General features: G+C 40.8%; 1 protein-coding gene across 2 annotated transcripts in view; it reads left to right on the top strand.

Annotated features, from left to right (window-relative positions):
* dnah7 (dynein, axonemal, heavy chain 7) overlaps nt 1–24738 on the top strand; it is an 82838-nt gene that overhangs the window by 56012 nt on the left and 2088 nt on the right. The window contains exons 46-65 of one of the 2 annotated variants that reach the window (XM_044217752.1): nt 514–694; nt 1114–1299; nt 1707–1870; nt 2835–2989; nt 4938–5128; nt 7915–8048; nt 8163–8498; nt 8725–8851; nt 9068–9262; nt 11891–11983; nt 12131–12307; nt 12510–12671; nt 12788–12988; nt 13190–13351; nt 14168–14353; nt 15403–15540; nt 17816–18046; nt 19992–20144; nt 22801–22978; nt 23787–23890. In XM_044217752.1, the coding sequence (XP_044073687.1) occupies nt 514–694; nt 1114–1299; nt 1707–1870; nt 2835–2989; nt 4938–5128; nt 7915–8048; nt 8163–8498; nt 8725–8851; nt 9068–9262; nt 11891–11983; nt 12131–12307; nt 12510–12671; nt 12788–12988; nt 13190–13351; nt 14168–14353; nt 15403–15540; nt 17816–18046; nt 19992–20144; nt 22801–22978; nt 23787–23890 (3454 nt within the window). The remainder of the gene's footprint in view (nt 1–513; nt 695–1113; nt 1300–1706; nt 1871–2834; nt 2990–4937; nt 5129–7914; nt 8049–8162; nt 8499–8724; nt 8852–9067; nt 9263–11890; nt 11984–12130; nt 12308–12509; nt 12672–12787; nt 12989–13189; nt 13352–14167; nt 14354–15402; nt 15541–17815; nt 18047–19991; nt 20145–22800; nt 22979–23786; nt 23891–24738) is intronic. The other variant, XM_044217753.1, reaches the window with a different exon arrangement.

Here is a 24738-nt window from a genome sequence, read left to right as displayed (position 1 = left end):
CCATCTAAGTGAGTAACATGAAGCTTGGTTATTGGTAACTTCAAAGGAATAATCGTTTCCCTGGTGGATGTGTGCCATGCATATGCCAAGTCCCAAGTGATTAATATAACAAACCAAAGATGCAGATCATTTAAAGGGAAATTTTTGCAGCATTATTGTTCTGACAATATTAAATGTTATGCAGATTTATAGAAGATATAGATGGTTTTAGGGATCAATCACTATTTCACACAGGGCCATGTAGGTTTGGATTTTGTTTTCCCTTAATAATAACAACCTTCATTTAAAAACTGCATTTTCTGTTTACTTGTGTTATCTTTGCCAAATGTTTCGGATCATCAAACAAATTGAAATATTAAAGTGTGACAAACATGCAAAAAAAAAAAGAAATCAGGAAGGGGGCAAACTTTTTCACACCACTGTATACCACTGTATACCCATATATGCTAAAGAAATTAGAATCCACACTGCTTGAGATGCTCCTTATCTTACTTATTACATCGTTCTCCTCAGAGTGGCCAAGGTGGTGGCTCCGAAGAAGGAGAAGCTGGCACAGGCTGAGGGGGAGCTGAAGGTGGCCTTGGACAGCCTCCACAAAAAGCAGGCTGCCCTCAAAGAAGTTCAAGATAAACTTGCAAAGCTTCAGGAGACTTTGAAAACTAACAAAAACAAGAAAGCTGACCTGGAGAATCAAGTTTGTTCTTTTTATATCTGTTTGTGTGAGTGTTTATGTGTGATGTGATATGTGATTGTAGATAATTTAAAATTTTATTTAATAGTTGTCATCATTTGAGGTAAAAAACAACTACTCTTCAGTTGGATCAATGGATATGTATGGATATCTAGATATGTAATGAAAAAAGAGTTACAAATGTAACTAAGAGAAATATACACGATAACAAAGAGGAGAATGTGCCACTGACAGAACACCCAGGCAAAGATAATTGACTCATAACCCACTGAGGCCACTGATAGACCAACAGCTAGCCAACGTCGATGACTACTGAATTACACAAACTTGCTCTGGCTGGCATGACGTTCATTCTGTTCCTTGACATGGGAAAACAGCCACAGTGCAACACATTTTTGCTTTCCTACTCCGATGCCCTCCAGGTGGATCTGTGCAGTAAGAAGCTGGAGCGAGCTGAGCAGCTTATTGGAGGCCTGGGTGGAGAGAAGACGCGCTGGAGTGAAATGGCCTTCAATCTCGGAGAGCTCTACAATAACCTGACTGGGGACATCCTTATCTCAGCGGGCATAGTGGCTTACCTGGGAGCCTTCACCTCCAGCTACAGACAGGTAAGCTGATGTAGTAGGTAGTGCATACTTAGAAGTGAACATTAACTACATATAACTTAGGTTACTTAAAGCCCTGCGCGTACATAGATTTTGAGGCACTTGATTTTGGTATCACCATTAGAGAATGTGACTTCCCTCCAGGGTATTTCTACTATTGTTTATGTAAAGTCTTTCATGCCTTCAAAATCACTTTCTTTAAGTGGAACTGTCTACATATGCCTTAGTACTGTTTTTTAATAATCTCTCTATGTGAATCTGTACATTTTTGTGTACAGGTTTCAATTTCTGAGGTGAATTGTTCATAAGCAATATGCTCTTATTTGTTTGCAGGTTAGCGTGTGTGTTTGATTCTGCGCATGTAGTAAATTGAAAATGAAGTCATTACTAGTAAATGTACTCCACTCCAGGATCAGACAGAGGAGTGGATGAATCTTTGTAAGAGCAGAGAGATCCCATGCTCCCCCAACATGTCTCTGATGAACTCTCTGGGCGATCCAGTAAAGATTCGTGCATGGACCATCGCTGGCCTGCCATCAGACAGCTTCTCCATAGACAACGGTATCATAATTTCGTGAGTATTAAAGACAAACTATACACTGACATGGCATTCTCTCTACAGAAAAATGCATCAATATTTCCTTAGTACTGAGCGTTGTATTTCCAAGAGTTTAATGCACCAACTATGGATGTCTCAAGCAGCTTTTTTGCTGCTCCTGATCCGAGTCATATACAGTAATATTGAGCCAGTGTTGATACCAAATGTATATTTTCCTACACAATAAAGCTGTAGAGTGCAGTGCATAAGAAATCTGTACTTAATCTGTAATTGTTGTGGCAGAAAAGTCTTTACAAGATTTGGACAACATCTCAAAATTACATAATGACATGAACATAAACTGAAAACTCCTTACTCTGAGCGTGAATATCCTCATTGAAACTGCTGGCTGCTATTTATTTTTTGTGCCACTTCACTTTTCATTCGCTCACTATTTATACGGAATAGCTTCCAGTGTTTTAATGGAGTGCAGTTGTGTGTTTTTGACAGCTGGTGTACCTGGGTTACAATTAATCAAAATATTTGCTATATATTAGCTTGCCCATTACAAATCAGTCTACCCTAATGAAAAAAGAGACCACTGTACGAAAGGACTTTGTAAGCTTTACTTGAAGCTGTGAAGTTGTCTGATTCAACCTCAAGATGCAGTAAAAAAAGTAATATCACAAGACATCTGCTTGTTTGTGTAAATGCAGCAACATTGCTTTTTAATCACAATACGATGGCCCCTGGTGTGCTACCCAACTGTGAGCTGTCTAGCTGTGCTCAGAGTGAATGTTCACCCCTAAGCTTCTCTCTACATCTCAATTCTTGTCCTCCAACATCCCCCCTACTGTTGCGATGTCTCATGGTTAACAGTTACAGGATCTCTCACTCTGACAAGGCAGCACCATTTGATCACTCACTGCTCTGTGTGTGTGTGTGTGTGTGTGTGTGTGTGTGTGTGTGTGTGTGTGTGTGTGTGTGTGTGTGTTTGTAGCAACGCCAGGCGGTGGCCTCTGATGATTGATCCCCAGGGCCAGGCCAACAAGTGGGTGAAAAACATGGAGAAGGCCAATAGCCTGCATATCATTAAATTGAGTGATGCTGACTTTGTACGCACTCTGGAGAACTGCATTCAGTTTGGCACGCCAGGTAAGCACAAGCATTTCTTTGGTTTGATGTCTCTGCTGTTGCTGCCTGGTCTGTTTGTGTGTGTGGATGTGCCTCACCCATATTGTTGCAGTTCCTGTTACTGCCTGCTGGGGTCTCTCTTTACCACATGGACTCATAATGGCTGTGCAAGTGTGTTTTTCTCCTTTGTTCTCTCTTCTGCAGTGGGAGAATTCATATAAGTAATATTTCTGTGTGAGATGTTCCAATAAACCTTTATTTAGGCCAACTGCACCATTAGTATGTCAAACTACAGTAAACCATATAAAAATCAATTATGTTTTTTGCATTTTCCCTGCACAGTATGATGGTCATATCGACATGTGTAGGCAGACGTGACTATTTTTTTGCTGTTTTTTCCATTGTGTTTACTCATGCTATATAGTCTTCTCATAGAATTTTCAGGGGGTATGAGAGGAAACAGCAAGACAGGAATTAGAGTTAGAAACAGACAGAGACAGCTTTACAGCCATTAAAAAATACATCTAAATAATGACCCAACTCAGCCAGCCATTGGGTCTTTGCGTACTGGCAGACTGCAAGCCTTACAGCTCAGAGAGTAGTTTGTCCTTGCAGGGTGCAAAATAGTCCCCAGAGGCTACAGTTCCATACTCCACTGGAGTTCTCTTACAGTTTTACATTCTCTTGCTGTTTGTATTGCAGTCTATAATCCCGATTATGAGCTAGTATTCTTTATTTTAGCATGGTTGAACTAATGTTTCCCTGCTAAATCTCTTGACTGGCTTATGTTTATTTAATGATATTAAGTACTGTTTAATCTGCTGAAATATTAGCAATATTGATGTGATGTACCAGGACAAAATGATGCTGCAAAGCAGTTTGGAGAAGGTTAACCTGATTTGGTTCTCTATCTGGTGAGAGAAAGTTTATCAGCAAAGGTTAGTTACCACCTCAAGGCATAATGTCAATTATAGTGCTAATGTTCTTAACATGACAACTGCATTATCATACTTAATGTGAAATCACATTAATAAGGATGTCATGGGAATAAGGCATTTGTAACTGGTAATGTTCTACTTGCTTCACTGATTTCTTGCCATTGTGCATGTATGCACACGTACATGGAGTTTCTTTGGCTGCAATTGAAGTTCATTGTTGACTGCTAATCACAGGGAGCTGAAAAAGGCTGAGGGTTTAGCTCTTATACATTTTGTAATATCACAGCAATGTACTGCACAATGTAGCTGCAATTGCTGTGTCATACTTAAAAACTAAGGATGTATCAGTACAGTACTAATATAAGTTACTGGATGGAGTATGGGCTTTCATTGCAGTGAAAGTTGTCCTACAGCTCCAGTAAACATATTAATAACAGTATTTAATTTATAGAGAACTTTTAAAGCAAGTGCTTTCCAGTGGCAGGAAGATGTACACAATAACAGGAAGAGAGACATGTAAAAGAGACCAATTAAGACAAGCCAAACAAAAATAATAATTATGTCAGTTGCTGAGAGAACAGCCATTGTGTAAATACATTATTAGCTGACATTATTACAGTAGCTGACCTGATGCTAAATGGAAAGCTGTCAGATCTAGAGCCAGCACAGCAAAAGCGAGATCACCCTTTGTTATTAACATGGACTCTGCCAGACCCAAACTAGAAGTATAATTTTATGCAAGACAATAAAGGGCCTTGTCAATAATTAATAATACTTCAAACTGTATTCTAAAAGAGATCTGGAACCAGTGCAATGGTGCTAAGATTTGGGTGATATGGGAAAAATGCTTTGTGTTGATGTGTCTGATTTGAAGATGTGCTAATGGCTCAATCGTTGAGACAGTAGAGTTAGTCAGTGGTTGAACTTGACAGCTCCCGCATGAGATTGTTTGTAAATATGTAAGTATAAAAAAGTCCTGAAAAGAGTGAAAAGAGAGAAAATATTGATGAAGATTGAACATTTTCTTTCAGTGCTGTTGGAGAATGTCGGCGAGGAGCTGGACCCTATCCTGGAGCCTCTGCTACTGAGACAGACCTTTAAACAGGGTGGTGCCATGTGTATCCGCCTGGGAGACTCTACCATTGAGTATGCTCCCGACTTTCGCTTCTACATCACTACCAAGCTACGCAACCCACACTACCTGCCTGAGACCTCCGTCAAGGTACTGTAGTGGGAAACTGCCTCAGGCACTGCTATATTTTTTAGTATCCCAGTACACTGTCACTCACTTCACATGGTAGAAACACATTTTATTATGTTGAGACACACAAACCTACAGTATATAAGTTTGTGTGTTAGGGATTGAAAGCTGGAGTGCAGAACCTTTGTCTCCCCTTCTGGCAGTGAGAGTAGATACACAAACGCTGTTGATGCGTGCTTATAATGTATGTCTACAGTGAGCTCGTGTTCAGAAATAGTTACAAAAATACAGAGAAATTTCCATTATTCCATAATCCAATATTAGAGTAGAGTAGATGTAATAGCTCCAACCTGTCCAAGAACAGTAACGTTATATCTGTGTCTGCCCTCAGTCCTTTCTCTCAGCGCTCTCCAACAAGGAAAAGCTAAAGCTACACCAGTGGTTATCCCTGTTTGTCCTCGCTGTTGATCGCTTTCTTTCTTCTCTCTTAGGTTTTACTCCTAGTTGCTGTAGCCTACTCCGTCAAATCAAATCAAAAGCAAACCAATTATTGCTGGTTGGCATAAAATGCATCATTACCAGTACGCAAGCACGGGAATGTTGCCACAGACACCATATTTAAAAACTCTGTATACTGCGAAATACAGAGAGATTTACCTGGCGGTGATAGGCTTAAACAGCATTGTGTGAACTCGGTTGGCAAAGGCTTGAATGTAACAGACCTTCATTTATATGTAAAAGTCCTGCACTCTAGCTTTAAAAATACGTTACTGCCACCACTGCAACCTCCATCCACACCCACAACAGTCACACACAAACAAACATACTGAGACCGACAATAATGAGCCTACACACACATCTAGTCAAGACAGCGTAATCAGAGCATTTCCTGACAGTAGCCACATGCCTTAGCTGTTTGCAGCAGGTGTCAGTGTTGTTGTAATGAGCCCTGTGCAATCCTCCATGCCTCCTCTACCCACCTCTTCCACGCATATGGAGCTGGTACCCTTCAATCCCACCATAGCTAAGGATAGATGTATCTTCCACAACAGAGCTGTTGCCAAAACAGAAGGGAGTGATAGAACACAGGCTCTCACAGGAACCAACACAGACATCTGCATTCCTCTGCCTTTTAAAATATTATTTTCATCACCCCTAATAGCAATAGTCAACCTAGTTTGTTTTGTTATCCCATGTGATTGTTATTAAGCCAAATGATAAAACTGACTTTCCATACTACAGTTCATTATTGCTGAAGTGTAACTGCTATGTGGGGGCACTGTATTTTCCGTTGGTACCATGCAACCTGAAATGTGTCGATGGTTACTGGCCATTTTTTGTGGTGGAGAGGTTGTTAATGTGGTGGTCGGTTGGTCGGTCAACCACTTTGGTCCAGACTGAAATATGTGATGAATTGAGTGTGAATTTGTCCTGACATTCGTGGTCCTCAGAGGATGAATCCTAATGACTTTGGTGGCTCTTTGATGACTCTGACTTTTCTTTTATTGCGACCAGCAGGTCAGAGTTTTCACTCATTCAGTGAAATATCTCAACATCTACTAGATGAAATGGGACAAAATGTTGTACAGACATTTATGTTTCCCAGACAATGTATCCTTATGACTTTGGCAATCTCCTGATTTTTTTGTCTCGACCATTGGATGAATTGCCATGAAATTTGCCATACACCTTCATGTCCCAAAATTTGTGCAAAAATTTTAACTCCGTAGCAAATAGTTTGTTACACTGAAGAATTATTTTAGACCTCCCTTCCAAAAAGACACCTTTTTTTCTCCTACAGATAGATGAGCCCTACTTTTCCTTGTTGGTTCCCACTTAGTGCATCATACCACTTGAACAGCAGCACGTTTTTACCCCAGCAACACAGTGAATCATCATTCTGTGATACCACCTCCCCAATGGAATACAGTCTCCAAAAAAAAAAAAAATTCCAAGAAAAGGAGCATTAAAGGAAATTGCATTACAGAGAGGCAAGGGGTTGGAAAGCATTACTGAAGATCACATTTCAAGCATCTATTTGCAGGGGCCCCGCTCTTTATGGGCAGCTATTAGATAGATTCTTCTCATTTTTCACAACTGGCTCACTCCTTCTTCTTTTTGCTTTTTGCCTAAGTCTTTTTTTTGCCTACAGTACAGTACACTATGAGGCTTCCATTATTCCCATTAATCCCTATTTGAAATGCAATACTTTCAAATACAAGAGGGCAAGCATCTAGTAAACTATCCCTTAAGGAGCTCAAGGGACGAAGGGAAGCGAAGAAGGAAGGTGTATGTTTGAAAAGGACAAACGGAAGATTTATGTGGGCTCTGAGTCTTTACCACCAGCTGAGTGGGTCCGCAGCATCAATAGAAATGGAATTAGGCCCCGGAGAAGTGCACTCGTTTATTAGGGCCGAGAATAGATAGCAGATATAGGCTTTTAACCTCTGGGTAAGTGCAGAGCAGGATGACTAAGGCTGTAGTAAAAGGTGGTAAAAGACACACTCCTGCACTTCTAGCTGCAACACTTCACCTAAAAGGAAAAAAAGTAAATGCATCCTACCAGTACTTTGCCAAGGCTGGAGTGGTTATTAGAATTGATTGGATAGGAGGTTCTTGGGGAGAACAGATCTGAAGCCAAGATAATCAACACTGCACTGTAAAGTACCTCACTTAAATGTCAGAGACCAAGGGTGGGGCAAGACACCCCCACGCCCAAACACACACACACAACACACACTTATTTGTGCATGTTTATGTCTGTATACTGTGCTATATGTCTATGTATTACTTCCTCTGTGCTGTAGGTGACCCTTCTGAACTTCATGATCACCCCAGAGGGCATCCAGGACCAGCTGCTGGGCATTGTAGTGGCCCGGGAAAGGCCCGACCTGGAGGAAGAGAAACAGGCTCTCATCTTGCAAGGAGCAGAGAACAAAAGGTACAGTAGCACACACCAGACTTAGGCCAAATAATTTCAACTAATCAAATAAAATGTCTCCTTCCTCAAAGTGGAAACTGTTGACATGTTAAATTGTCCTTCCATTTTTGTCAGACAACTGAAGGAGATTGAGGACAAAATCTTAGAGGTGCTCTCCTCTTCTGAGGGCAACATCCTGGAGGATGAGACGGCCGTCAAGATCCTCTCCTGCTCCAAAGTGCTAGCCAATGAAATAACAGAGAAGCAGGCTGTGGCTGAGGTGACGGAGCAGAAGATTGATGAGACCCGCATGGGCTACACACCCATCGCCGTGCATTCAGCCATCTTGTTCTTCTCCATTGCTGACCTGGCTAACATTGAGCCCATGTACCAGTACTCCCTCACCTGGTTTATTAACCTCTTCATCAGCTCCATCGACAACTCAGACAAGAGTGACGACTTGGAACAGAGGTAAGTAGGGCTGACAAATGCACTAGCTAAATACTTATTCCTACAAGTCACTTAAACAGGTCATCAGACAATAACTTGGAGCTTTGTCTCCATTTGAAAAATCATATTTGGCTTGTAAAAAGAACAGAATGTAAGACTAGTAATAATGCATTGTGTGTGTGAGTTTGTGAGTTCTGTTTGATTTGGAACAAGATCATTCAAATGCTTGCATATGTATCTTCTTCAGACTACAGATCCTGAGAGACCACTTTACCTACACACTATATGTCAATGTGTGTCGCTCGCTGTTTGAGAAGGATAAACTGCTCTTTTCCTTCTGCCTCAGTGTCAATCTGCTCATGCACAACAAGTTGGTAGGAATATACACAGGCTGCACCCATGTACACACAATCAGTCCTCTCTGTGATTGCTATAAATTATCTGTATCTTGTAGTTCCAAATTGCATAGAACTGTTATCTGAAGATAATCCTCCAAATGGTCAACCTTCACATCACTTAATTACAGTTTCTGGCTAATCCTCCGCTGTGTTAACACTTCAATAGTTGCATGACAGTAATTAATGTCATAGGTGGATGAGGGGGAATGGCGCTTCCTTCTGACGGGTGGTGTGGGCCTGGACAATCCCCACTCAAATCCCTGCACCTGGCTGCCCAAGAAGTCTTGGGATGAAAGTTGCCGCTTGGATGAGATGGAGCGTTTCAAAGGTCTGCGTCATGACATGGCTCGCCTGAGGAATGAGTGGAAGAAGGTCTATGACAGCCCAGTGAGTGTCATCAAGCTTGGGTGGGGCTCTGTCTGTGGGTGTCGTATATGTTTATGTGATGGTAAAGACAAACTGGGAAAAGTTTGTTGTTTTCTGTCTTTACTCTCTTTAAAAAGATTGGTACGGTTGAATACCTGATAGCAGACAATTGGGGTTACTGCCCACATTTTTTAAATTGGCATGTACAGAAAGGCACTATTAAATTAAAATAGCCAAGAGAACAAGAGGAAGAAGAAAATCTGTAAATCCCCCAAAAATGCAAATTTCATTGATAGGCACATTGATATGGCTGGCATGGCTGGTGTCCTGTTTCAGCTTTCAGCTGAAGATGTGGTTGTGGTTAGCAGTTTAGGAGGTTAGTAGTTTAAACAAAATGTTAAATCACAAAATAACACATCACATCAACCAGTCTACTGCCTCTGACACCACCAGAACAAAGTCTATAGAGCAAATTGTAAAGATATTTAGGGTTTTTACTAGAGTTTTGTCAACATACAGTGTATGTGGACACTAAGGCCTTATACACACAGTCTTAGGCAGAACTACTTGCCAACTTGACCAATTATTTGCCTGTAAAGAGAGAACAAGCCTCACATCAGTGCCACCCTGGGTGTTGTGCACTACTTTGATTTACTAGGCTCAAAGTTCTATTTATTAAAAATGAAACTTTTTGCAGCCGACCTTTCAAAGTATGCCCAATCAGATTACGGCCGACCAAGTAGGTTAAATATGGAGAAAACATCTCTGAGCTTCCAAAAGTATAATATTGAATAAGTTAAGTATACATAGTTAAATATGTTGTTTTAGTGGAATGCAGGCAGAGCTCAGCAAAACAGTGTTAGTGAGGTGTGGGGTGGGATAAGAAATGGAACAAGGGCAGAGTGAATAGGTTAAACCTATTTTCCAGTGGGTGGCACATGAACCACAGGCCAGCTTTGCCTGCGCTGCAGCTCAGCAGGGTAGCTCAGTGGGATCCCACAACACTCATGCAGCGCCCCAACTAGTGTGCTGAATACACTGCAGCCCCTTCATTTGCCCCATACACCAGGAAACACCTTTTTACACATAAGCTCTATTTTCACATTTGCATTTGGCTCTTTTGTGTTAGATAATGTTCATGAATACATATATTAATAATTACATACTGGACACATTTCATAATTTGATACTGTAATGTTATGTTTTCTTCATTTTAGTTTTAGTTCTGCTTCTACTACTCCCTCCATTTTGCACGTCTTCAAATATGAAAATATAAATTTTTCATTATTGATAGATGCCAAACAGGTCTTAGTATTTGTTTGTTTACTACAGTATGATCCTACTGTATGACTGATATGTTATAATCTTCTCCTATTTAAATTCACATTTGATTCATTTTTACTCTGTCTTTTGCTGATTCAGTGATCCAGATTCCTCAAAGGTTTAAGTTACAACTTCTCATTTTATGTCAAACAACTGAGTTTTATTTGTTTAAATGTAGCATAGACAAAGGGGACAGAGAAGAAAGAAAGTGGGAGGAAAGTAATTTGCCTGTCAGGTGTGGATGATGCACACATGCTCCCTCCCCCATCTTTGAATTATAAAGAATCTAAAATTGAAGTTTTATCTAATTAAATCTTTTCTGTTCCTGTTGTGCTAGGCACATCTATGCAATCTAGACGCAAGAACAGCTGTTTAATCAACGTGTGGTGCACACAAACAAGCATGTGTGCACGCGCACACATGCTTGTCTCTTTGCTGTCACACACATACACACACCATCTTTGATTTATAATCAACAGAATCAGCCACAACACTTCTATCTAATTAAATCTAGTTTGTTCCAGTTGTGGAATTCACATTTATTCAATCTTGATGCAAGAACAGCTGTTCAATCAAGCACACAGGCACTCTGGCTCACGCACGCTAACACACCCCTGTACACACAGAGAGTCCCCAGGAGACCCTAAATAGGTGTATCCGTCTCAAAGCACCTGCCAACACACATAGCCAGAAGTCTCTCGACAAACAGCCTGGGGAAAATAATTCCAAAAGTTCCCGCTACCATTGCTCACTTCTTCTGGTACACTTGTTCCACAAATTAATCAAACATATTGCTCTGACCCAGTACCCAGTGGCTTTTCTGTTCCTCCACCTCTTTCTCCTTCCGTTTTTCCCTTTTCCACAGTCTTTGCTTTTTCATACATATTTATCTATCTCCCATTACGCATTACTCTCCTCCCCATTCGCATTACAGATTGCCCCTCTTTTTGCTTAATTACATTGCTTAATCTTGCAACAGCTCGATACAATGCAACCCCACCCCAGAACTCCCCTCATCTTCTCCAAGAAAAGTTAGCTGCATGTTTCTTGAAGCTAACCTGATGAGTAGCATGCCTCCTTTCTTGATGAATTTCCTTATTCTAAACAGCATTAATAAAATAAGTCATTTAGCGTGATTTTTTAGGTATTCTTCTGGTTTACTTGATTGTATTGTAGGCCAATCACTTAAGCGTTGGTATTGGAATGTAGGTTTATACAACAGAATTACTACATGATCTTCTGTCAGGTGTGGGTGTGTCTGAAGTAACTCCTAGATATTTATGTACAGTCTGAATTGAGTATGGGTTGTGTTGTGCATATCTGCAGAATCCCCATAAGACTCCCTTCCCTGATGAGTGGCAGAAGAAGCTGAGCCAGTTTCAGAGGATGCTGGTGATCCGTTGTCTCAGACCAGACAAGGTCAGTTCATATGCTATTTTCCAATAGGTGGTAGGATTAGGATATTGAGTTGTTGAGTTGCTGGAAAAGTCAGGAAATGCATCAGGTTATAAGGACTACCTTTATACACACCAACACACACAAACATTCCATTCATGTGTCCTCCAGGTTATTCCCATGGTACAGGAATTTGTTTCGGACAGTTTGGGTCGTCCCTTCATCGAAGCGCCACCCTTCAACCTGAGTAAGGCCTTTGTTGATAGCCACTGCTGTGCCCCCCTCATCTTCATCCTCTCCCCGGGCTCAGACCCCATGGCTGCATTGCTCAAGTTCGGAGATGAAATGGTACGGAAACACTTGGGAAATTCTGCAGCTTTGAAGCCTGCTGTGTGTACAAACTCAAAATGAAAGGAGAAATTGAATCCTCTAGATTTCCCAGGCTCCCACACAGGTCTTAAAAGCAATAACAAGTATTTTTGGCTCCTTCCCGGTCAAAAAGCAGCTACATAAGTGATTGTGTGTGTGCACGGCTGTTCTTATCCCATAGGGCTTTACGGGTAACAAGCTGACCTCCCTCTCTCTGGGACAAGGCCAGGGTCCTATTGCTATGCGTATGATTGAGACGGGCATTAAAGAGGGCACCTGGGTGGTTCTGCAGAACTGCCACTTGGCCACATCATGGATGTCAACACTGGAGAGAATCTGTGAGGTCAGAACACACACACACACATACACACACACTTTCTATAAACCAGATGGGAACAGTGCAATTACATGTCTTTCAGTATATTTAATTTTTTACTTGGTCTTTGTGGCTGTGAGCAGGAGCTGAACCCAGACACGACCCACCCAGACTTCAGGCTCTGGCTGACTAGCTACCCGTCTCCCACCTTCCCTGTGGCGGTGCTTCAGAATGGGGTGAAGATGACCAATGAGGCTCCGAAGGGCCTCCGTGCCAACATTGCACGCTCCTTCTTAATGGACCCCATCTCTGACCCAGAGTTTTTTGGCAGCTGCAGCAAGCCGGTCAGTGTGTGCGTGCATGTTTCTGTGTATGTCCAGGTGACTATCTATCATGCCTACATCAGTGGGTGTCCTAAGCTCCTTTGTGTCTCTTATCACTCCCACTGTGCATTTCAGAGTGTTTGTTTTAGCTGTGGAAATACCAAAAGACCACCACTATTTATCTAAGACCACACCTTCCATTTGTGCTTATCCACCTCTCAGGCTGTGTTCAAGAAACTGCTGTACGGCTTGTGTTTCTTCCACGCCCTGACCCAGGAGAGGAGGAAGTTTGGACCTTTAGGCTGGAACATTCCATATGAGTTCAATGAGACCGACCTCCGGATCTCTGTACAGCAGCTGCACATGTTCCTTGAACAGTACCAGGTAGTTGTTTTTTAAAGTCTTTCCTTTCATGGATGATTTTTATATTTCTTAAATGAACTTATTTTCCTGTAACTCAATTGAAGTTAGTTATCACTAACACTATCAGATGTTTCCCCAATTACTAAATTCCATACAGTGTGGGATGCAGGCTAGTGCATACTACTACAGCATTGTTCTGTCATATTTACTTTATATACACGCACATGAACTGACTATTATATCTTGGACACAAAATAAAACTCTAACTGTCACATGCAGATGCACATACACTATCCACTCATACGTATATATATTCAACATCTAAGCCCGTAATAGAAAATCTGGCTTTTACAAGTGTGTTCCTCTTCACTCAAGGACCTGCTTTCATCAGCTATATTCAAAAACCCTCTTGACATTTTTCCACAAACCGATAGTACTCCAACCCTCCACCATTGCCAGTCCCTCCGCTGTAGCTGAGAAGAAGTGGCAGAAATTAACTATTGAGAGTATCTTTTTTTGGACGGAGTGACATTTTCATCCTGTAACCAAGGGTTGCCCACTGCATTTGTAAGTGAATTCCTCCTCCAGAAAATGCCACAATGGCCACAACCGCACCCTTTCACCTTCTATTATGTCAGTTTCCATTCCAAGTCAAGGTTGTAAAGTGAATTTCAGCCAGGTTTCCTGTTTCGGAAGAATCTACACACAACACAACTAACAATGTACACACCCATTGACATCCTGCATTTCTCAATGCTCACCTCTTCTAAAAACGTACAACCCTAACGCATGGCTATTCTTAGGTTCCTGTTTAAAATGCATTCTTGTTTCCTGCAGGAAGTGCCGTTTGATGCCATCCGCTATATGACTGGTGAGTGTAACTATGGAGGCCGTGTGACAGATGACTGGGACAGACGCACCCTGCGCACGATCCTCTCTATCTTCTACACCTCAAAGGTCATCGAGGACCCTGACTACAAGTTTGATTCCAGTGGGCTCTACTATGCACCAGATATGGAAGATGTAAGAAACAGAAAATCCCACAAAATATCTATTAATCAGCTATAAATCATTACAAACACCAGTCTTTGCATCAAGAAGGGTATTTTATAAATTTCAACTTTAGCTTAGATTTGGCTATAAGCACAAATGATGCATATAAGATTTACAGAGATTAGGAAATTCCATGTTATTACCAGGGAAGATTAGTAGAGTATTTCACATAGAGTTCACAAAGAGGGCAAAGTCTGTTTTTAGATGCAAAGCACCTCACTGAACTGACTTGTAACTCATTCACTCGTTCAGTCGCATTTAGCAGGCTGCAGATTCACCACAAGGGGAAGCTGTTAACTGTTAAGTAGCTCTTTTTTACTTTCATCATCTAAGACATGCAGGTATTTTATTCTACACTAACCTACATATTCACATACACTGTATTTTATTGTATTCATGATAGTTTGACCTTTTTTGAGATATGGTACACTGCAGCAGGAATGTGTTATGAAGCATCTTATTTAAATATAAATATCGAAATATTTATATATCTTCCAACAATTTGGTCTTCCTTCAGTTAGGCCAGCAGAGCTAAAACAGTTTCTTGACTTGCACCCATCAGTTACCTGAAGGTGTCTGGAGTATCATTGCTTTCAAAACTCAAGAAAAGTTAAACTCACTTTAATGTGTTTGTTTTTAAACTAAGCATATTAGAGGACTCACAATTGCTTAGCACTATTGTTGAGCTACCTTTAAAAAGTCATTAGGAGATAAAATGTGTGTAACAAGGCACAGCAGGCAGCCACCATCAGTGAGGGTTGATATATTTGTTAACACAAGTGCAATCTATGGCGCGCTCCATTTTATTTGGCATTTTGTTCTCCAGTGCTGCACCCCCCCGCCAACAACATCTTTTATTCATGAAGTCACATTTACATAGTCATTATAATAAATGTCAGCAATCTAAGGAGCCGACTTGTTTTTCAATGAGTGTTATTACTCGAGATGTTTCCTGATGTTGCGTTAAAAATTGTCCTCTTACTTCACTCCACTCCTCTCCCTCTGCATCTCTGTTGCAGTACAATAGCTACATAGAATACACCAAGTCGCTGCCTCTCAACCCATCACCGGAGATTTTTGGCATGAACGCCAACGCAGATATTACCAAGGATCAGGCTGAGACACAACTACTCTTTGACAGCATCTTGCTTACACAGGTAAATCCACCTGGACCTGTGAAACACCAAGTATCATATTGATTAGCCGCCAGTCAGGAACTAAGTAACACGCACGTACAAGTGCTAAAATACATACGCACATTGACAAAACATCAGAATTTTTAGATCACACTTTTACAAAAAGTAAACAAATACAGAGTAATGCTTTGAGATTCTGTACTATCAGTTGTCAAGTATTTCATTTGAGCCATTGCAACTTCTGAATGTGAAGCTTACTGCTAAGATTTCTTTTTAATACCATTCATTATAATAATGAAGACAGCAATGTGTGAAATGAATCCTGAATTCATTATTGTGCCATTAAATGATCATGATGTTTTTGACCATAAAACCTGGCAAGAAATATCAGACATGATACAGCACTGTGGCCTGGCATGGTTACAGGTGAAGTTCGCTGATTTTCAATGCCAGCGGCCCTGGGTCGCTTCCCAAAACAATGCATCCCTTCTTGGCCAACATCCCAGATGCTCAGTTGGAATGCCACTACTCAGCTAGTAGATTTTCAAACTGTGGATAGTGTGTATCACGCTCTCACCCAGCCAATGCATGTCACACACATACACACTAAACAACTGAAGAACACACATTAAAACGCATGCACCCAGACACTGAAATACTGTCTCACATAAACGCACACAGCATCAATGTGCTTCCCCCGAGTTTCCGCCGACTTTTCCAAGTATCCATACCAGCATTAAATATTTTATTGCGCTCCATTAAAATGTACTATGCAACATTAATTAAAGAGAAAAGATATAAATAAATTTTTCAGTTGTTTATAGAGACTTCTCAAAGAACAAAAAAATCCCTCTTATTAGGTTGTCGTCCATTGCCACTGCAAAGACACAGTGTGACTCACAGTGGCTTTGGCAGAGCTGTGTGATCCCACATCATTATATCTCAGCTCTGAAGAGTTAGACTAGGTTAGCTTGTTGAGGATTATATCTTACCACCCAGCTCCAGTCAGTGTTGGCTGCAAATCAAATCATCAAAACCTACTTGAAGACGACAGAAGTACAGCTTCTTGCAAAATGGAAAGGGATTTTTATTTATCCCTGTATCCATTTGTTTATTTTAAGATGCAGTGTCTCTCAGCAAAGATGTTTCACTGTGCCAAAACTTGTCTAAATTCCTGTGGGAATTAAACTTGATATTAAACAAATGCAAGTGATCTACATATCGAACCAGACCGGAATGTCATTTGTGCACGCTTAAACATACTCTATATGCATCCTATACATTCTAATTCCTCTTATTTAATCTTTTTGAGCTACCAGTATACAGTGTACATATGCTGTCACAAACACCAAAAGTAAATTTTGGCAGCTACAGACCTGACTTGCTACAAACAAATAGGAAAATATTTCCACGGCATTGCCACTTCTCAACTTCAAGTTAAAATTAGAGCTCAATGGAGTCTGACATTTAATCATATAAACTCCCTTCAACAAGATTAATAATGGCTTCAGTCATGTGTGGACTTTATTAGCATCTAATACGCTCTCATCAGTCTCAATGACCGATAAACAGGGAGACGCTTCAAATGGAATGAAACAGCTATTTGTCATTCCCCTACTGTAACCCCAATGCCATTAGCCAATGATTATCCATTACCACTGGCTAGTAACTGAGCATCAAATAGGTAAATGGTGCAAGTTCGACTGAGATGAAAGTGGAAGAATCACAGATTAGAGTGAATGATTATCAGCATGAATGATTATTAAAATTGTTGATAAGATTGTGTCAAATTTCTGTGTGGGAGAAATGTGGGAGAAATAGGGGGAAATGTTGTGAAGCTTTCTATCTTATGAGGCTCTCTGTGTGTGTGTGTCGGGGGGGGGGTAAGTTTCCAGTAAGTATGTGCTTAGGATCTCATCAGTGGTGTTACAGTGGTAGCTGTAGGCTAGCCTAAAAAATGTCAAATCAAGAATGGGAAGGTAAAATTAAGAGATAAATCATATGACTATGAAATTCTGTGTAATTTTGTGTCCTTTTAAAAGCATGCATCTAAATCACTCTGGCGCAAAGATGATGAAATACAAGCAAAGTCAAGTCAGAAGTCAGAACCTCTTAACATCAGGGTCTTTTCAGGATCAAAATAGCACCAATGCAAAAGAGTCCTAAAAAGGGAATACATAATTTGACAAGTCAAAGACAGCAAAAGATAAACGAATGAACTGTCAAACCAATCCGAGCCACAAGTCCTGCCTCCCCTTCTCATCCGTCCTCTGTCGCTCTGTGTGTCTCTGATCAGTCCCGCTCTTCAGGCGGAGACGCCAAATCCTCAGATGACATGGTCTTTGATGTGGCAGCTGACATCCTGAGCAAACTGCCTGGAGACTTTGACTTGGAGGCAGCGATGAGGCGCTTTCCCACCAGCTACAATCAGAGCATGAACACAGTGCTGGTGCAGGAGATGGGCCGCTTCAACAACCTGCTCTGCACCATCCGAGACTCCTGTGTCAACATTCAGAAGGCCATAAAGGTACGCAGGAGGAGCTGGTAGAGATTGGATGTAAAAGAAAAGTTCTCCTCAAGTTCATGTTAGCAGCAAGGGCTAGGAGTTGTTTGGTTTTGAACTCAGTCCTTGTCCCATTCTCAGGGATCCTTATTGTTTGGATACTTATAGCACGATAAATGGCCAAATGCACTGTAATTACACTAAATTTGTTTGTTTTGGATAAACAGTGAGGCCAAATGATGAATCATCATTGATTTTACATTTCTGTGCAGTGAAAGCAATATTTCATGAGAGGAGGCACACCTCTGCTGAATGATTACAGGGGAAACTCTGGTAATACATCTTTAGAAATCAGATACTGTAAGCATTCAGCGCAACACTTCAAATGTACTAATCTAACACCATCATTTTCCATCTTCAATGCTTGGACAGTTATTGTGAAACTTTTTGTGTTCAATTTGTGGAAATTAACCACCATACAGAAGAACTACATCCTCCTGAAAATCTATGTACAGTATGTTATTATATTTTGTTGTTAGATTATGCACTAGGCAAAGATTTAAAGCAATGAGCTGTGGAATGAAAAATGAAATGGATACATTAAAGAAATGTTGTTCACCTTGTGTGAATGACAGGTAAAAAGCAGCCATCTAAATCTAGTGCTCTAGTGACATTCTCTCGGTGCCCTTTTCCTCTGTAGCATAGAGAAGAACTGAGCCCACCCTGCTACATACAGTATCTCCATTCCTGCATTGCCATTATGTATTCATACCACTTCCTTTTGCCTAGACTGTACAGTATAATCACAGCCATGCTAGCGACTCTTTGAGGCTGTACTTAGGCACAGCGGTGCTTTGAGCTAAATTCTAATCGTCAACATGTGAACATGCTCATGTTCACATGCTGATGATTAGCAGGTATAATGTTTACCATATTCTCTATTTTAGTTTAGCATTAAAAATACAAAGTACAGATGGGAATATATTTAGTTTTGCAGGTGTTTGGTGATTAAGTATTGGACAAAGATGGCAATCCATCCAATAGTTGTAGAGATATTTCAGTCTGAACCAAAGTGGTGGGCTGACATTGCCATCCCTAGAGCCATGCCACTAGCATGGCTAAAAATATGAACATGTGTATGTGATGTCAGGTTTCAAAAGGAATAGTTTGAAACTTGGGTTGTGATTTTGCAGTCATTGGATGCATAAAAAAACAAGAGAGAGGGTGCCAAAGTACTGGCAGGAACCACCACTGCTGTGTGTGATGAGCTAAAACCCTTGACAATTAAGCTCCCAAACATAGCTATGTTAAAGCCTTAATATCGTTTTAATCAGTGTTTTTTTTTTTCTTTCAAATTGCCACCAGGAGACTTGAAGAAGTGAAGGTATCTATTTAGGCCATAACATCCTCAGGCAAAGAAATGACTTTGCACGTGCCAGGACATAGCCTATAATTAGAATACATTAGACTGTAATTATTTAGTTCATAGAATTATTTAGTTCAGTGTTGCAAACTAAAGACCAAACAGAACGCCATCTGAATATATGTGCATGAAAATGTGTAGCATTGCATCCTAATTACACCACATTCAAAAAATAAAAAACACATGCCTGAACACACACACACACATGCGTCTCTTTATACCATTTAATAAACAAACTCCATGCACATTTCCTCTCCTTCTGAGATGCACCCGTCTCATGGGATTGAATTGGAGAGAGCATAAAGAGTCAGGAAGGGGAATGAGCACATCATCTTTCATACTGGTATCAAAGGCAACCTGCAGAGCGATAACTTATGTGGCTGTCTGTCACCAGAGATGAGTATTTAAGTGACAAGCTTGAAATTCTCTCATATTCGATTCAGCGTTAGAACAGGGCTTGAACAACTTCACATTGTTGAATTAGTGAAGATGTTAATCACGTGTTTGTGGGTGAATATGTGTATTTGCATGTGTGTTCATGTGCAGGGGCTGGTGGTGATGTCTGCAGAGCTGGAGGAGGTGGTTAGCAGCATCTTGAAGGGTCGTATCCCAGGCATGTGGATGAAGAAGTCCTACCCCAGCCTCAAACCGCTGGGAAGCTACGTCAACGACTTCCTGGAGCGACTCACGTTCTTACAGGTACTGAAACCTGCCAGAAAAGTTCACAATCAGATGCTGAAAAATTAAAGAAGTACATAGAGAATGTGGAAAAGTCACAACTATTAAGTAAATTGTGTAAAAAGAAATAAGGCAGTGGGGTTACGTATAAAAAAATAAAAATAAATAAACAGAAACGAGAGAAAGAATCAGAGATGTGGAGAAAGAAACAAGAATCTGTTTATAACTTTTGTTTTCATTGTAAGAAGGAAAGACCTTAATCTCTTAATCACTCTTATAGCAGAGTCAGATTAGTGCATACACAACGCCATGGTCACTCCCCACTGAAAGGCAAATACCTCAACAGTCGGCATACACATACACAAACACTGCTTAAGTGGTAAAAAGCTGTTGTGTAATCGGCCTCACAAACAGATTCAGTCTCTCTTTAGGGTAATATTACCTCACCAACGTTGAGTTACATAACAGAGATACAAAGATTGAAGGAAAATGTCTTAGCAAGGTGTTGGGCCACCACAAGCCTCCAGAAGTACTTCAGTGCTCCTTGTCATAGACTCTGCAAGTCTCTGGAACCATGTTTGGCCTCTCAGTGGTGAGGAGCTAGTAGCACATGAAAAAGTTATGTCAGTGCCTGCTGTACCCTCTGTGGTGATCTGAAACCCTGCCTTAAGCTGTGTCACACTGTAGTTACACAAGAGCACTTCACTTGTCAACACATAGGAGGTAGGGGGATCTAGTAATGCTTTTCACTCATTGGCAGAGTTGCTACAGGAAACACATGCAGACACATGACCTACTGTATCATGTGAGTTTGCAAAGTGAACTTCTTCATCTAACAGTCAGTTCCCATGTTTCCCTTTCAATTTCCACTGGAGGAAGACTGGATTCCTCCTGTTCATCATTACTCAGTGGAGTGAAAAGAATGTACTGTGTGTGTGTGTGTGTGTGTGTGTGTGTGTGTGTGTGTGTGTGTGTGTGTGTGTCTTATCCAACGGAAATGTCCACCCATGACTCCCCACAGGGTGAACTGGAAAGTCACAGCTCGCTTTCTTGACAGAATACCTTGACATTTTAGGAAATATGATTGTTTGCTGTTGAGAAGAAAAACATCAGTTTCATCTCAGTGTGTTCTGCAGACTGATTATTCCAAGACATTTTAGCCTAGCTTACAGTAACACAAAGACTGGAAGCAGAGTTGTATCTTACACAGGCCCAGTTACAGGTGACAGGTCCAGCTTTTGTTAGTTAATAAATGGTTCCAATGTGTAAGCTAACTATACACATGTAATATACACAAGTTATAGTGTGCCTTCCAGTCTTTGTGCTCAGCTAGGCAAACATGTTTTGGAGCATTCTCTACTGAGCGCACACAAAAGAAACTGATGTTGTTCTTCTCATCCCATACAGGAAACAAGCATATTTTCATTTAATATGAATGGTCAGGCTAATAGATGGAAAATACTAAAGAAAAGGGATGGTCCAATTTGAATTCATGTTTAGTCAAGTCACACTTTAATATAAAGACAAAAACAGATCATTAGGAACACAGCGTGCCAAGTGTACAATTTTGCAAAAAACAAAAAAACTTTTCTCTCTTGCTTTACTTAAGTGAACTATATTACCATATAACTTGGCAATTACTGTAACCTCACAAATTTTACATAGAGCTTGATTACTTCGTCCAAACTTGGACTCTAGCTGGCATGGCTTTGGGCAAGTGGGTACTTTAATCCACATGCTGTAGCGTGTGGATTAAAGTACTAAATCCTCCTGGACAGAAGTGATTAACTCACCATCAGCATCTATGAATATAAATCTCTCTGTTTGTCCTGTTTGTTTGCTGGGGTCCAGGACTGCACAGCTGTTTTCCATAAAAGGCTAGCCTTTTGGGCTGCCAAGAGAGTGATTTGGTGAATTTCGATTCGTAAGCATAATTGTTTTTAGCCGTGCTAGTGGTATGATGGTAAAACTAAAGATATTCCCATCTGTTCTTTGTATTTAGTGCTAATTAGCAAATGATGTAAACATTGTAAACATTATACCTGCTAAATATCAGCGTGTTAGCATTGTCATTGCCAGCACGCTGGCATACTGATGTTAGCATTTCGTTCAAAGTTGAGCCGCTGTCTGTGCCTACAGCCTCACAGAGCTGCTAGCATGGCTCTAGTCTCTCAATAGATAACTGGTTACCTGACATTTTAAACCCTCTTGGTATGGAAAGAATAGCAGATATGTTAAGTGATATTAATAATGGTTCAGAAATGTTTTGGGATCAAGTGAAGAATTGCCCTTTGACATTACAATTTTGCATGCCCAGACATGTTTTATTTTTTTGTGAGCTTGAACCTGAGATGATTTGTAAAATGTAAAATGTTCAGTTACACGATCAACCGAACATTATGTTTAACCATACAGTATTGTACTGTAATTGTCCCCCGCCATCCCTAATTTCTGTTTTTGTTGCTCATTTGTGCATTTAAAAAAAAAAAAATCTTTTGTGGTATAACCTATAGAAATGCAAAACTGTAAAAAAAAAAAAAAAAAATAAAAAAAAAAAAAAGAAGTGTATTGTAACCTAAACCTAAGACCACCCATCTGAAACCCACTGGGTCCACTGTGTTCTGGCTGGTTTTGGTTATAAATGTCACTCTCTTCTCTGGCCCTGCTGTGCTTTCAGGACTGGTATGATCAGGGTATGCCTGCTGTATTCTGGGTGTCAGGATTCTTCTTCACCCAGGCCTTCCTCACAGGCAGCCAGCAGAACTATGCCAGGAAACACACCGTCCCTATTGACTTGCTCGGCTTCGACTTTGAGGTCCTGGATGACATACAATATAAACGGCCCCCAGAGGATGGTAGGATGCTAACGAGTAGTAGAGAAGATAGGGTGAGAAAGGGTGTGTTTAGGGAGAAGGAAGGGTGGTAGTTTAATAGTGAAAGCAGGATATTAGGATAGCTTTTGATAGGATAAAATGGCTCTATTCAGCAAACAATCCCCTAGTTAATTGAAGGTACAGAAAGTATAGTAGGAAGATATAGAGCACTTGAAGAGGGAAGGAGTCAGAAAGAGAATAAAAAGGGTACAAGGGGATGAAAAGTGAGTTTTCAAAGCAGAAAGTGAAATAAGCAGTGGGTGGAAGAGAAGAAACAAAAAGATGAAAACTGACATTAGGCTGACTGAATATAAGAGAGGCAGAGAGTAAAGTGAGAAAGTAAGTTAAAGCAAAGCCTCCCTGCCTCTCGTCTGCAGCAGGCCTGTGTCAGCCCCTCGCTGTGCCTACTGCTTTGCTGTGAGATTCTCAGTCAAAGTCCCACATAAACCCTCACCCTCAATCAGTCCCCAGCTGGGGCCCCATCACACTGACACAGCCTATACTGCCAAGATACAAATCCGACAGTGTGTTTGTGCATTTGGGTGTGTGATACTGACAGGATGCTAACAGTCAGTTATCTCTAAATCTCGCCCCTTTTTTCCCAGCCTTGCATGCTTTATGACAAGACAGTGTTAGTTCAGCTTGATTCATAAAGTTTTACGGTTGCTGGGAGAGCCAACATGCATCGTAGTCACAGGGTAGAAGCTAGTTGGTGATATTAATATCATAGTAGCACTAACCACCTCTCTCGGACCTCTGAATTGTCTCTGTGTTTGTGTGTGACACTCAGGTGTGTACATTAGAGGTCTGTTTCTTGATGGCGCCCGCTGGGACAGAAAGACCAAGCTTCTTGCTGAGTCCTACCCCAAAGTGCTGCATGACCCCATGCCTGTGGTGAGGAGCACACACACACAGCACACACATACTGTACACAGATATTGATTAGGACCCATTTAAGAATCCACAGAAATAGCCTGATAACACTCAAAACAGAGGATGTAACGTTTGCTGGGAGCAGATATTATATATAGTCAATTTACAACAACTTATACAGCTGTGTTCATCTTATCTAAGCTTGACACCATTTCTGTTTGCCATTTTTCATGGATGTAGCTAGCTAGCAAGCTACGCAGGAAGATGGCGTCTACGTTCTTCATCCCACCTACTAAGCTTCAATTGGTTGATTGTATCTCCAATCACCTGATTGGCTGCAGGTTCTGGAAGTGTTTTTCCACATTCTGTGTTACCCTTTCAAATGTTTCTTTAAAGGATATCCTCAGTGTTGCTTTACATAAAAACACAGGAGTCCCCTGGATATACAATATATAATCCTGTAGGTTTATGTTGACCAGAAGCCATAGTTGCTGAATTCATCCAAAATCGACCCAGACATTAAAAGTGAATCGATATAAGCTGCAGATGGTAAAATCAGTTTTTTCAACAGCATAATCTTTATCTCTCGCCCGCCGTTAGTGGCGCACGTGACAGAATTTTGAGCTCGGTGATTGGATGTTTCTTGCCGAAATGCACCTTGGGAGTCGTAGTTAACTTCTTCCCTGAAGTTTTTATGTACACAGGACGTTTGACTTTTATCAAAGAATCAGATATTTTCTAATGCAGTTGTATTCAACTGGGAGAGTTTCGTGTCCAGCCTTCACATTTATACTCCAACTGTGAGTGGCGTAATATTGTTTATGTTATTTCTGGAACCATCAGCGCCCGAAATAACTCCCCCCACTACG

The sequence above is a fragment of the Siniperca chuatsi genome, linkage group LG12, assembly GCF_020085105.1.
Source record: "Siniperca chuatsi isolate FFG_IHB_CAS linkage group LG12, ASM2008510v1, whole genome shotgun sequence".
NCBI lineage: Eukaryota > Metazoa > Chordata > Actinopteri > Centrarchiformes > Sinipercidae > Siniperca > Siniperca chuatsi.
Note: the sequence above shows the minus strand (reverse complement) of the source record. Positions and strands in the feature narration are given on the sequence as shown.